The 14,622-nt window shown below is 43.4% G+C and overlaps 1 protein-coding gene across 1 annotated transcript in view; it reads right to left on the bottom strand.

Moving 5' to 3' along the window:
- Positions 1–14,622, bottom strand: part of spag17 (sperm associated antigen 17) — a gene marked incomplete at both ends in the record, with an annotated part of 169,923 nt that overhangs the window by 89,557 nt on the left and 65,744 nt on the right. Inside the window, 4 exons of the mRNA XM_084332990.1 lie at positions 3,478–3,592; positions 3,883–4,206; positions 6,316–6,806; positions 8,942–9,042. Of these exons, the coding sequence (XP_084189116.1) occupies positions 3,478–3,592; positions 3,883–4,206; positions 6,316–6,806; positions 8,942–9,042 (1,031 nt within the window). The remainder of the gene's footprint in view (positions 1–3,477; positions 3,593–3,882; positions 4,207–6,315; positions 6,807–8,941; positions 9,043–14,622) is intronic.

Here is a 14,622-nt window from a genome sequence, read left to right on the forward strand (position 1 = left end):
CAACTTGTAGGTTGTATTTTTGTTCAATAAACAATGTGACTAGGCCAACGCTGACTTTCATGAAGAGGGGGAATTTTTTTTCCCGAAATTGACCTAGTTTTAGCGTTTTTATCAAACATTTTGTTGACCAAACCACAAGCTCCACGCACATGCATATTTTAATTGCATGTTTCATAGCGTGCGTGTGTCATCTTAATGCTGACGTCACGTCAGGTGCAGGGCAGCAGGGGCTCTGAGAGTCACACACAGCTAGTGGCAGGAAGCAGAGCCTTGCTACTACTAGCCGAGGAGTGATGAATGAAAATGTATCTGTTTCACCTAACACTATTGCTCCGTGATCATAGCCATTCATCTCTAAAGCTAACCACTATTTGTAACAGCCACAACCACGTTACCATATTTGTAATAATGTAAATCATTGTGTCGTTGTACATATTGTGTATACAACGTTAGCAGCTAACGTAGCTTAGCTTGGTAGCCGCCGTTCTTGAAACTCCTAACAAAGCCAGAATTAAAATGGTTCTCTCCTCTTTGTATACCTTTGTCCTCACAAGTATTATGCCAGGGAACTTATGGACACGACAATAGTAGTTATAAGGTGTTTGATCATTGTGTCGTTGTACATATGCACCGAGTGCAGCTAAAGGGGCTATCCACCGAGTGCAGCTAAAGGGGCTATCGTATCAACATGCCGCGACGTGTAGCTAACGTAGCTTGCATGATGCGTGTGCAGTGCTTTGCCCCACAGGTCTGAGAAGAGGACCTGCACATTTTACTCGTTCCCAAAACTCTTTTACATGCACGACAGTAGACATAATGCTAACGTTAGCTGGGTGGTAAATGTAGTTCTTTTTTTACGACATTAAAAACATTATAACTACCTTGTTTTAACCAGTTGTAGCTGGTCCATCAAAGTTTCCGACGATTAAACCCATTTGCGTCTTGTAAGGCGTCCATTTGGATCAAGGAAATAGCTTTCTGCACTCGTCAAAACTCCTTGTAGTGGATCAGAAGTAGGGGAAAGATACCCGACGTGACATCATGGCCCTGATAGCTCTGATAAGCTTTTTAATTTGCTCGTGCATGTTATTCATGTGTGGACCTTTTTAACCATTTCTGAGTGGCATTTCCGGTGTCAAATGGAAAATAATTTATAATTAAATTAGATACCAATGATGTAAACTACCCATAATTGATCAGTATGGGTTTAACCTGCAAGTTGGGCTTTAAGCCATTTTGAAGGGACGGTTTATGGTCTCAATTGACAATGAGAATGGACAGATAGCAATACTATAAAGTATAGATTTAGCTCTACAAACAGCCCCACGTCTGTTTACATATCCCGGTCCTCTTGAGATTAATTAAGACTCATCCCAGTGGCCGCGAAAGTTTCATATCAATCGACATCACATCAATATATAAATAAAGTATTGTTTTCATCTCTCTATATTAACGTTAGGCTGTAAAAATCTGTTCTATAGGCTATATTTAGTCTAGTTTATTAGACATAAAGCATTTAAAAATACTTTGATTAGTCTACATCAATAGCACATTGTCAAGGTTGACAGAATAAAGTCTATATCAACTTATTTCCATCAAGGACCTTGGTGTAGGCTAATAACAGAAGTATATTGTGCACGGCAGTAGCGAGTTAGGCGATAGTTAGTTAGTATTAGGATTGGGCGCTGAGAGAAGAGTCAGTGGCCAATCAGGCCGCGTAAACCGAACGCGGAAGGACAACCGCCTTGTGGAAAGTATTCACGCGGTGGGGATTGATGTTTGGGGTGTTTGGGTGACTGGCTGTTCCGGGGGGGTTCACATGCCTTCGAGTAACACTGTACTTATTGTACTTATTTTATGCATATTCTTATGTCTGCACTTTCTACATTGCACTACTTTTACTGTCTTTTATACCTATTCTTATGTCTGCACTTTATGCATTGCTTTTATTCTGTCAACTGTATGCAAATGTTATGCCAATGTTCATTTTATGCTATTTGCTGTGAAGCACTTTGAGCTGCAGTCCATGTATGAAAGGTGCTACATAAATAAAGTTATTATTATTATTATTATTATTATTATTATTATTATTATTATTATTATTATTATTATTATTATTATTATTATTATTATTATTATTATTATTATTATTATTATCAAACAGAGACCTCTAGGCGAAAGAGTCCCGCTTGGTATTGCGCTTTGTTTACTGTTTTCTTTGTTTTGGGTGTGACGTGTGGGTTGGAGTTTAGTTACTTATTAGTACACTCCACACATCAAGCCAACCCAAAGAAATGTAAACAAAGCACAATACCAAGAGGGACTCTTTTGCCTAGAGGTCGCTGTTTGATGGCATTACAGATCTTACTTTTCAAGCATCATACCAGTCTTTTTTAACACGTGGGTTCAAAGTCATTCTTACCTTGATGCAAACATCAAGGTGCCCTTATTTTTCACATAACAACTTACATAGGCATTATAGACAAACACGCAACCACATTCAAACAACACACAACTACAATCAAACAACAGACAACTACAACTGAACAACACACAACTACATTCAAACAACACACAACTACAATTGAACAACACACAACTACAATCGAACAACACACAACTACATTCAAACAACACACAACTACAATCAAACAACACATCAAACAACACACAACTACAATCAAACAACACACAACTACAATCGAACAACACACAACTACATAAAAAACTAGGGCTGGGACTTTATCGCATTAATTTAGATTAATTAATCAAATATTGATATGCGATTAAAATGTGATTAATTTAGATTAATTAACTATAGTCTCGAATTAATTCGATTAAAATTGTTAATAGAGTCCCACCACAAAAAAGAAAAAACTACCATCGAACAACACAGAACTACCATCGAACACATAACTACAATCAAACAACACACAACTACCATCAAACAACACACAACTACCATCAAACAACACACAACTTCCATCAAACAACACACAACTAGCATCGAACAACACACAACTACCATCGAACACATAACTACAATCGAACAACACACAACTACAATCGAACAACACACAACTACAATCAAACAACACACAACTACAATCAAACAACACACAACTACAATCGAACAACACACAACTACATAAAAAAACACAACAATCGAACAACACCCAACTATAATCGAACAACACACAACTACAATCAAACAAAAGACAACTACAATCAAACAACACACAACTACAATCGAACAACACACAACTACAATCAAACAACACACAACTACAATCGGACAACCCATACCTACAATCAAACACACAACTATAACCGAACAACACACAACTACAATCGAACAACACACAACTACAATCAAACAACACACAACTACAATCAAACATCACACAACTACAATCACAGACAAACATCATCAGATGACAAGCATGGCCAATGAGCCATGGCGTGTGTGTGTGTTACCGTGTATGAAGCTGATGTTCTCCACAGTGATGTGTCCTCCGTCTGAGGGAAACAGAGACTGGCGCTGACCTGACACTTGAATCATCTTACCGTCCATACTGTAGCCTGAGAAGCCCTGACAACACACACATACACATACACACACACACACACACACGCATACACATACACACACACACACACACACACACACACACATACACACGCAACATTTACTCAAGTATATAAATCAATAGCAATTGATTGTATGTATACAAATCTTTTTGTTTGCAGTGTTTTGTACTGTACTTGTACTGTTTTCTATGGTCTATTTTCTCAGTTTTGTGAGATAACAAATATGACCTTGATTGTGAACTTCAGAGCGAGTCACATGTGTATGTGTGCTTGTTTGTGTGTGCCTCTTACAGTGAAGGGCTTCGCTGCAGACTGCAGTTCCCCAGGCTCCTCCACAGGGGACGCTGTGGTGGTGGTGGCAGTGGACGACTCTGCGCTGCCCGTGGCAGGGGCAGGGGTTCCCGCTCTGCTCTTCGCTCTGCTCTTCGCTCTGCTCTTCGCTCTGCCCTTCTTGGTGGATCCTGCAGGTTGTTTCAGCAGAACCTCAGTTATCCAAACATCTACCTGCAGCAGAACCTCAGTTATCCAAACATCCACCTGCAGCAGAACCTCAGTTATCCAAACATCCACCTGCAGCAGAACCTCAGTTATCCAAACATCCACCTGCAGTAGAACCTGTTATCCAAACATCCACCTGCAGCAGAACCTCAGTTATCCAAACATCCACCTGCAGTAGAACCTGTTATCCAAACATCCACCTGCAGCAGAACCTCAGTTATCCAAACATCCACCTGCAGCAGAACCTGTTATCCAAACATCCACCTGCAGCAGAACCTCAGTTATCCAAACATCTACCTGCAGCAGAACCTCAGTTATCCAAACATCCACCTGCAGCAGAACCTGTTATCCAAACATCCACCTGCAGTAGAACCTGTAATCCAAACATCCACCTGCAGCAGAACCTCAGTTATCCAAACATCCACCTGCAGCAGAACCTCAGTTATCCAAACATCCACCTGCAGCAGAACCTCAGTTATCCAAACATCCACCTGCAGCAGAACCTCAGTTATCCAAACATCCACCTGCAGCAGAACCTCAGTTATCCAAACATCCACCTGCAGCAGAACCTCAGTTATCCAAACATCCACCTGCAGCAGAACCTCAGTTATCCAAACATCCGCCTGCAGCAGAACCTCAGTTATCCAAACATCTACCTGCAGCAGAACCTCAGTTATCCAAACATCCACCTGCAGCAGAACCTCAGTTATCCAAACATCCGCCTGCAGCAGAACCTCAGTTATCCAAACATCTACCTGCAGCAGAACCTCAGTTATCCAAACATCCACCTGCAGTAGAACCTGTTATCCAAACATCCACCTGCAGCAGAACCTCAGTTATCCAAACATCCACCTGCAGCAGAACCTGTTATCCAAACATCCACCTGCAGTAGAACCTCAGTTATCCAAACATCCACCTGCAGCAGAACCTCAGTTATCCAAACATCCGCCTGCAGCAGAACCTCAGTTATCCAAACATCCACCTGCAGCAGAACCTCAGTTATCCAAACATCCGCCTGCAGTAGAACCTCAGTTATCCAAACATCCACCTGCAGCAGAACCTCAGTTATCCAAACATCCACCTGCAGCAGAACCTCAGTTATCCAAACATCCACCTGCAGCAGAACCTCAGTTATCCAAACATCCACCTGCAGCAGAACCTCAGTTATCCAAACATCCACCTGCAGCAGAACCTCAGTTATCCAAACATCCGCCTGCAGCAGAACCTCAGTTATCCAAACATCTACCTGCAGCAGAACCTCAGTTATCCAAACATCCACCTGCAGCAGAACCTCAGTTATCCAAACATTCGCCTGCAGCAGAACCTCAGTTATCCAAACATCTACCTGCAGCAGAACCTCAGTTATCCAAACATCCACCTGCAGTAGAACCTGTTATCCAAACATCCACCTGCAGCAGAACCTCAGTTATCCAAACATCCACCTGCAGCAGAACCTGTTATCCAAACATCCACCTGCAGTAGAACCTCAGTTATCCAAACATCCACCTGCAGCAGAACCTCAGTTATCCAAACATCCGCCTGCAGCAGAACCTCAGTTATCCAAACATCCACCTGCAGCAGAACCTCAGTTATCCAAACATCCGCCTGCAGTAGAACCTCAGTTATCCAAACATCCACCTGCAGCAGAACCTCAGTTATCCAAACATCCACCTGCAGCAGAACCTGTTATCCAAACATCCACCTGCAGTAGAACCTCAGTTATCCAAACATCCACCTGCAGTAGAACCTCAGTTATCCAAACATCCACCTGCAGCAGAACCTCAGTTATCCAAACATCCACCTGCAGCAGAACATCAGTTATCCAAACATCCACCTGCAGCAGAACCTCAGTTATCCAAACATCCACCTGCAGCAGAACCTCAGTTATCCAAACATCCGCCTGCAGTAGAACCTGTTATCCAAACATCCACCTGCAGCAGAACCTCAGTTATCCAAACATCCACCTGCAGCAGAACCTCAGTTATCCAAACATCCACCTGCAGCAGAACCTGTTATCCAAACATCCACCTGCAGCAGAACCTCAGTTATTCAAACATCCGCCTGCAGCAGAACCTCAGTTATCCAAACATCCACCTGCAGTAGAACCTCAGTTATCCAAACATCCGCCTGCAGCAGAACCTCAGTTATCCAAACATCCGCCTGCAGTAGAACCTCAGTTATCCAAACATCCGCCTGCAGTAGAACCTCAGTTATCCAAACATCCACCTGCAGCAGAACCTCAGTTATCCAAACATCCACCTGCAGCAGAACCTCAGTTATCCAAACATCCGCCTGCAGCAGAACCTCAGTTATCCAAACATCCACCTGCAGCAGAACCTCAGTTATCCAAACATCCACCTGCAGCAGAACCTCAGTTATCCAAACATCCACCTGCAGCAGAACCTCAGTTATCCAAACATCCACCTGCAGCAGAACCTCAGTTATCCAAACATCCACCTGCAGCAGAACCTCAGTTATCCAAACATCCACCTGCAGTAGAACCTCAGTTATCCAAACATCCACCTGCAGCAGAACCTCAGTTATCCAAACATCCGCCTGCAGCAGAACCTCAGTTATCCAAACATCCACCTGCAGCAGAACCTCAGTTATCCAAACATCCACCTGCAGCAGAACCTCAGTTATCCAAACATCTACCTGCAGCAGAACCTCAGTTATCCAAACATCCGCCTGCAGCAGAACCTCAGTTATCCAAACATCTACCTGCAGCAGAACCTCAGTTATCCAAACATCCGCCTGCAGCAGAACCTCAGTTATCCAAACATCCGCCTGCAGCAGAACCTCAGTTATCCAAACATCCACCTGCAGCAGAACCTCAGTTATCCAAACATCCGCCTGCAGGGCAGTTCAGTTCGGCCGACATCCAGTTGAATGGGATCAACCATTTCCTCATTTATGTCAAACCAATATTACCTCGGAGGTCAGAATCATCGGCAATCTGTTGCATTGTTAACTAGCTAACGTTTGATGTATATTTCCTCAGACAGCTTGTATATTTAGCTTCTCCATGCGTTTCCCACAGACTTCAATATAACTGGCACCAAACAGAGCATAGAACGCTGGTGTTCTGACGTGATGATGACCCTTCCTTCGTTTCCTTGCGTTGGACGAGGAAGCGGTGAGTTCATGAATGTAAACAAGAAGGAACACGTGCAGAAAGAAAAACATGTCTTCTGTGACATCAGCGTATCCATGACAACAGAAACATGGCAGCTCCCGTGAGACAGATTCTTCTCAGCTTCTCAGATAGGCTACTTATCTACTTATGACTTGCAAATATAAATACATTTTGAATGATCACTTTGATTTCTGGTGTTTCCATTCCTCTTTAAAATAACTATTATTAATAATAAATGGTAAATGGCTGCATTTATATAGTGCTTTTATCCAAAGTGTTATACAATTTGTTCCTCACATTTTACCCATTCACTCGCACATTCACACACCGACGGCGGAGGCAACCATGCAAGGTGCCAACCTGGTCATCGGGGACAATTAGGGGTTACGTGTCTTGCTCAAGGACACTTCGACACGCTACCTAGCCAGGAGGAGCGAGAATCTAATCGGGAACCTCCAGATTACCAGACTGCTGCTCTACCTCCTGACCCACTGTCGCCCTGTGCTGGTAGGTCCTTCCACTACTGTGGGAGACATACACCTGTGGCTGGCTCACCCTCGTTCAGGCATCTGTCCTGCTCCTGCTTCCACGCCTGAAACCCACACACACACCAGAGGCACAGTGTGTTAGTGTGTGTGTGTGTGTGTGTGTGTGTGTGTGTGTGTGTGTGTGTGTGTGTGTGTGTGTGTGTGTGTGTGTGTGTGTGTGTGTGTGTGTGTGTGTGTGTGTGTGTGTGTGTGTGTGTGTGTGTGTGTGTGTGTGTGTGTGTGTGTGTGTGTGTGTGTGTGTGTGTGTGTGTGTGTGTGTGTGTGTGTGTGTGTGTACTGACTTTAAGAGAGTCCTTTCTAACGACTGGCTCAGGGGTGGCTGGTTCTGTCCTGGACTCATCACCTAGTGTAGACAGACCGACAGAAAGAGAGACAGACAGACAGACAGAATGAATAACAGACAGAAAGAGAGACAGAGACAGACAGACAGAATGAATAACAGACAGAACGAGAGACAGACAAACAGAATGAATAACAGACAGACAGACAGACAGACAGACAGACAGACAGACAGACAGACAGACAGACAGACAGACAGACAGACAGACAGACAGACAGACAGACAGACAGACAGACAGAATGAATGAATGAATGAATAACAGACAGACAGACAGACGGACAGACAGACATACAGAGAAATAGACAGAGATAGACAGACAGACAGAATGAATAACAGACAGACAGACAGACACAGAATGAATAACAGACAGATAGACAGAATGAATAACAGACAGACAGACAGACACACAGAGAGATAGACAGATAGATAGACAGACAGACAGACAGACAGACAGACAGACAGAATGAATAACAGACAGACAGACAGACAGACAGACAGACAGACAGACACAGAATGAATAACAGACAGACAGACACACAGAGAGATAGACAGATAGATAGACAGACAGACAGACAGAATGAATAACAGACAGACAGACATACATACAGACAGAAATAGACAGACAGACAGACAGACTGAATACAAAGAGTTTAAGAAATCCATTCCATTCCAATTTCCATCCATATATTCATCTATAGCTCTGTTATCATCTAGTGTTACATTGTGTTGATGAATTCATCTATAGCTCTATGTTATCATCCAGTCTAGTGTTACATTGTGTTGATGAATTAATCTATAGCTCTATGTTATCATCCAGTCTAGTGTTACATTGTCTGGCGATGAGGTTTCTCAGTTGCTCCGCCTCTCTCTCTGCTTCCTCCTCTCTAGTCCAATCAGAGATGGAGTCCGCCACGTGCTCCAGGTAATTCCTGTCAGAAGATGGAAATGTGTGTTTTTGTAATGTTCACTGTTGTTGTTGCACTCTGTATATATATATATATATATATATATATATTAGTGCTGTCAATCGTTTAAAATATTTAACTCGATTAATCACATGATTGTCCATAGTTAACTCGCGATTAATCAATTTTTTTTAATTTTTTTTATACCTTAAACGGATCTTTTTCAAGTTCCAAGTTTTAATACTCTTATCAACATGCGAGTCAACAAATGCTTGCTTTATGCAGCCATTTAACACAAAAGGATGACCCTCATGCATTGCAAATTTGCATCAAATTCAAAACAGAGTGATGCACAAAATAACTTAAAAGAAAATAATAATTTAAAACAATGAATAAAGTGTGCATGAAATAATAGGGGAAAGAAAACGTTAGGAACTTTTTACATTCACCCACACAAGGGCTGAGTAATCACACCCCCCCCCTCTCTCTCACACACACACTCTCCCAGCTCTTTCTCTCTTGCCCCTTCCTCATCTCTCTCACCCCCTCTCTCTCTATATCTCACACACACACACACACACACACACACACACACACACACACACACACACACACACACACACACACACTTCAGAAACAAACATAGTATCAATGAGAGCATCAATAATACACTTGAGTGAAGTCTAGTAAAAAAATAAAATAAAATAAAAGTAGAAAAAAAAATATATATATATTTTTTAAGTTAATCGTGAGTTAAAAAAAATAGTGGAGAGACTTCCGGTATGAGAGCAGACGGGTAGCACGCATGCGGTAGAGCTCCTGGTCAAATGAGCTAAAAAACGGATAAATAAAGACCCGAAAAGTGATTAAAAATAAAAGATGCACACGAGAAGTAAGGAGGAGATAACGACTGTGAAGGAAAGAGAAATGGAGGACTCACGAGAAGAGGAGAATTTGAAGGAAGAGCTCCCGAAACGAGGCCGAGAAGAGACAGGCGGAGGAAGGGGGAGGTCCCGCTGAGACAGACACGGGAATGCCAGGATGGGCTGTGGTCATGCAGGCCGGAATATTGGCGACCATAAAAATGAACACAGACACGATGCAGGCGATCATACAAATGAACACGGACACGATAAGGAACGATATTGGGAAGCTACGGGAAGAATTGAGGAAGGAACAGGAGGACTTCAGAGGCGAAATAAATACAGAACTCAAAATGGTGGATGAGAAGATGGCGGAACAGGATAGAAACGTAACAGAGCTACAAACAAGAGTGGCGCAAGCAGAAGAATGGAACACAGAGATACACGAGGTATTAACAAAAGCGATTCAACAACAAGAAAATATGGGGACAAAGATGTCGGACATGGAGGGGAGGTCACGGAGAAATAACATCAGAATATGGGGATTGAAAGAAGGAGTCGAAGGGGAATCGGTGAACCTATATGTGGAAAAGCTTATCAAAGAACAACTGAAGGAGACGGGACTGGAAAAAATAAAGATACAGAGGGCCCACAGAGCGCTGGCACCGAGACCACAACCGGACAGACCCCCGAGGGCGGTGATTATTAACTTTCTGAGATTCGAGGTTAAGGAATTGGTACTCAGAACCGCGTGGACCAAGAAGATAGAAATCGAGGGGAAAAGACTGTCGTTTGATCACGACTACTCGACAGCGGTGGCAATAACACGCAGGTCCTACGCGGGACTGAAGAGAATTCTGAAAGAAAACGGAATGAAATTCCAATCACCCATGACCTCGCTAAGGATCCACTGGAAGGAAGGGACGGTGATATACGCGACGGCGCGGGAGGCGGCGGGGGACGGAGACGGAAGGAGACAGGAGGACCAGACGCTGAGCCCGCAGCAGAGATTGGAGAAAGCACGCAGGTGGACCAGAGTAGGAGATCGGAACCCGGGAGAGGAGGGAGGAGAGAGAAGAAGGCCGAGGTGAGACGTGACAGACCGAAGGCGGAGACAGACGAGGAGGCCAGAGACGGAGAAGGAGGGGAGAGGAGGCGGGAGGAGACGAACGGATGAGTACACGCACAAGAGATTGAAAAAACTACCCAAATAGAGACAAAATATAGAAACTGAAATAACATAAACACACATTCCCAGGTAGAGGCAGGATATAGGAACGAACATAACGTATACATGGACACATAATACACATGCTGATGGGAGGAAATAAATGGAAATATAAGTAGGTATGATAGACGGAACACAGAACATATTGAAACAAATACATAGACACACGCTGCGAGTAACACAGTTGGAAGGGATTAAGGGGATAAATGGACATCACATAGAAAATAGAGGGGAGGAAAAGAAAGTAAAAAGGGGTACACAGAAGACACCACACACGGGTTTGGGAGGAAGGAGGGACATTGGAACATGTGAGCCACATTGAGAGAGACCTAGGAAATGGGGATCTTTGGACAGGAAAGAAGGACACAGAGCGCTTTTGACCAGGAGCTCGACAGCACTAAAAACAGCAAGAAGGCTGGACAAATATGACGAGCGGTTGGGGGCGAGGGTTTCAGACCCCCAAGCCGTCAGGAGGAGGCCTCTCACTAGGAGAGCAGTTACTCCTCACCCACCAGCAGGGGACAGGGGGGGACACAGGGACCCCCCGAACGCCTTGGGAGCACTTTATGTAGAGTTTATGTTTTTTATTTATGTTAATCATTATATGTATTCGGTGAAGAGAGCGGAGGCTACAACCGGAGGGGGAAATATGTGTGGCATGGGGGGGACTGACAGACGAAAGAAGAAGAAAGATGACAAAGGTTAAAGGTATAAAAATGATGTCGTTACATGAATAATCCGATAAAGAGGGGCAAAGTGATGTTGAAATGTAGAAAAAGTGAGATGCAAGTGATTTTTTTGCAGGAGACACATTTGATAGCACAGGATCATGAGAAACTGAAAAGATTTGGATATGAAAATGCATACTATAGTTCTTTTAAACAGACCCTGAGGAGAGGAGTAGCCACATTAATCAGGAACAGTCAAATTTGAATTGATCAAAGAAGTAAGAGACAAGGAGGGGAGATTTGTTCTGGTGAAGGGGAAAATGGAGGGTCAAATGGTTACGTTAGTGAATGTTTATGCACCCCCAGAGAGTGAGAGGAATTTATATGAGACCATTTTTTATATGATAGTGATGGAACTAGAAGGAATATTGATATGCGCGGGAGATTTTAATGTGGTACTGAATCACGACTTAGACACCACGAGTACTAGGAAAGGACGGCCACAGATCAGTAGATATATGAATATTCAAATGACGGAAATGGGAATTACAGACGTTTGGAGGGGGATGCACGCCATGGACAGGGAATACACACATTACTCACACCCACACGTGACATATGCGAGAATATACTTTTTTTGATGACGACGGGGGACAGTTACAGGGTACGGGAGAGTAGAATAGGAGTAGCGGACATATCGGATCACAGTGCCATATATCTGACAGTAGATCTAGAAGGGAGACAGAGGAACACGATCTGGAGACTAAATGTAGGAATACTGAATAACAAGGGGGTGGTGAGTCAGATCAAGGAGGAGATAGCCAGGTATAAGGAGGAAAATGACAACGGGGCGGTAGACCCGAACATTCTGTGGGACACACTGAAGGTGGTGATAAGGGGGAAATTGATGGAGAAGACAGCAATGCTGAAGAAAGCCAGAACGGAGACATATCACAATCTGATAGGGAAGCTGAAGGATCTAGAGGGGAGACACCAGATATCAAACGAACAGGAAACGCTCGGAGAAATCAAAGAAGTAAAGGCCAGGATAAACAGGGAATTATTGACGGAAATAGAAAAGAAAGCGAGGTTTATGAAACAAACGTACTATGAAGGGGGGCCAAAAGAGACCAGACTGTTGGCTAGGAGAATCAGGACGCAACAGAAGTTAAACACGATACACACAATAAGGGATACAAAGACTAATGAAATATTGAGGGACCCAGCTGAAATAGAGAGGGCATTTAGAGAATACTATGAGAAACTATACACACAGCCAAAGGCAGCGGGAGAAGAGGAAATAGAAGCTTATTTGGAGAAGCTAGAGTTACCATCGATAGGGAAAGAACAGAATGAAGAATTAAATAAAATTATTACGGAACGGGAACTGGAAGAGGCAATTAGTAGGGCTAAAAACAACAAATCTCCGGGGAGCGACGGATTTCCATCGGAATTCTACAAGACATTTAGAACAGAATTAGCACCCATGTTAGGGGCGGCATTCAGACACACGATGGAAGAGGGCAAAATGCCCCCCTCGTGGAAGGAAGCCGTAATCACCACGATACCGAAGGAAGGGAAGGATAGAGAATTATGTAGTAGTTTCAGACCTGTGTCCATACTCAACGTGGATTACAAGATGTATACATCAATAATATCAAAGAGATTCGAGACGTTTATGCCAGACATTATAGATGAAGATCAAACTGGATTTATTAAAGGGAGACAGACACAGGACAACGTGAGAAAGACATTACACATAGTGGAGGAGATACAAAAACAAGGTGGAAGTGCGGTACTGATTAGCCTAGATGCGGAAAAAGCATTCGACAGTGTGAGTTGGACATTTTTATATAAAACATTGATGAGGTTCGGACTGAACGGGAGGGCAATGAAGATGATCAAGGCGCTATATCAAGAACCGACAGCGAGGGTTAAGGTGAATGGCAGCCTGACGGATAGAATCAGATTAGAGAGGGCTACCAGACAGGGATGTTGTCTCTCACCAACGCTCTTCGCCGTTTTCATAGAACCATTGGCACAACTGATCAGACAGACCGAGGACATTAAGGGAGTAAGGATAAAGGGAACGGAATATAAACTAGGCCTATTTGCGGACGACGTGATAGTATACATGAGGCAACCAGACAAGAGCTTCCCGGCACTGATGGATCTACTGAAGGAATATGGCCACTACTCAGGATACAAACTAAACGTGACAAAGACACAGACCTTAGCATGGAACTATACCCCAACGACGGAAATTAGGGAACAGTACGGGATAAGATGGGACATGGACAAGATTAAATACTTAGGGGTGAACATCACGAGAGGGGTGGGGAAACTGTTTGAGGCGAACTATACACAGATAAATCAGAACATCAAGAGAGACTTAGAGAGATGGACAGTAATGCCCTTGGACTTCAATTCAAGAATAGAGGTCATCAAAATGAACATACTATCAAGGTTACTGTACCTGTTCCAGTCACTACCGATACAAATACCACAGAATCAATTCAGGGAGTGGGACAGACTGATATCGAGGTTCATATGGGCGGGGAGAAAACCACGGGTCAGATATAAAACACTACAACTACCAAAGGAAGAGGGAGGGATGGCAGTACCCAGCCTACAAGATTATTATTATGCAGCACAACTGAGAGCAGTGACGTGCTGGTGTAACGACAGATATGAGGCAAGATGGAAAGACATTGAAAAAGAAGGGGAGGGATACAAGATACAAGCTCTGGTGGGAGATAGAGAACTATTCAAAGAAAAAGAGGGACTATTAGATCCAATCACCAAATGCACCTTGACCATATGGAACAGAGTAGTAAAAACACAC

This window comes from Notolepis coatsorum (assembly GCF_963971535.1).
Source record: "Notolepis coatsorum genome assembly, chromosome: 1".
Classification (NCBI taxonomy): Eukaryota; Metazoa; Chordata; class Actinopteri; order Aulopiformes; family Paralepididae; genus Notolepis; species Notolepis coatsorum.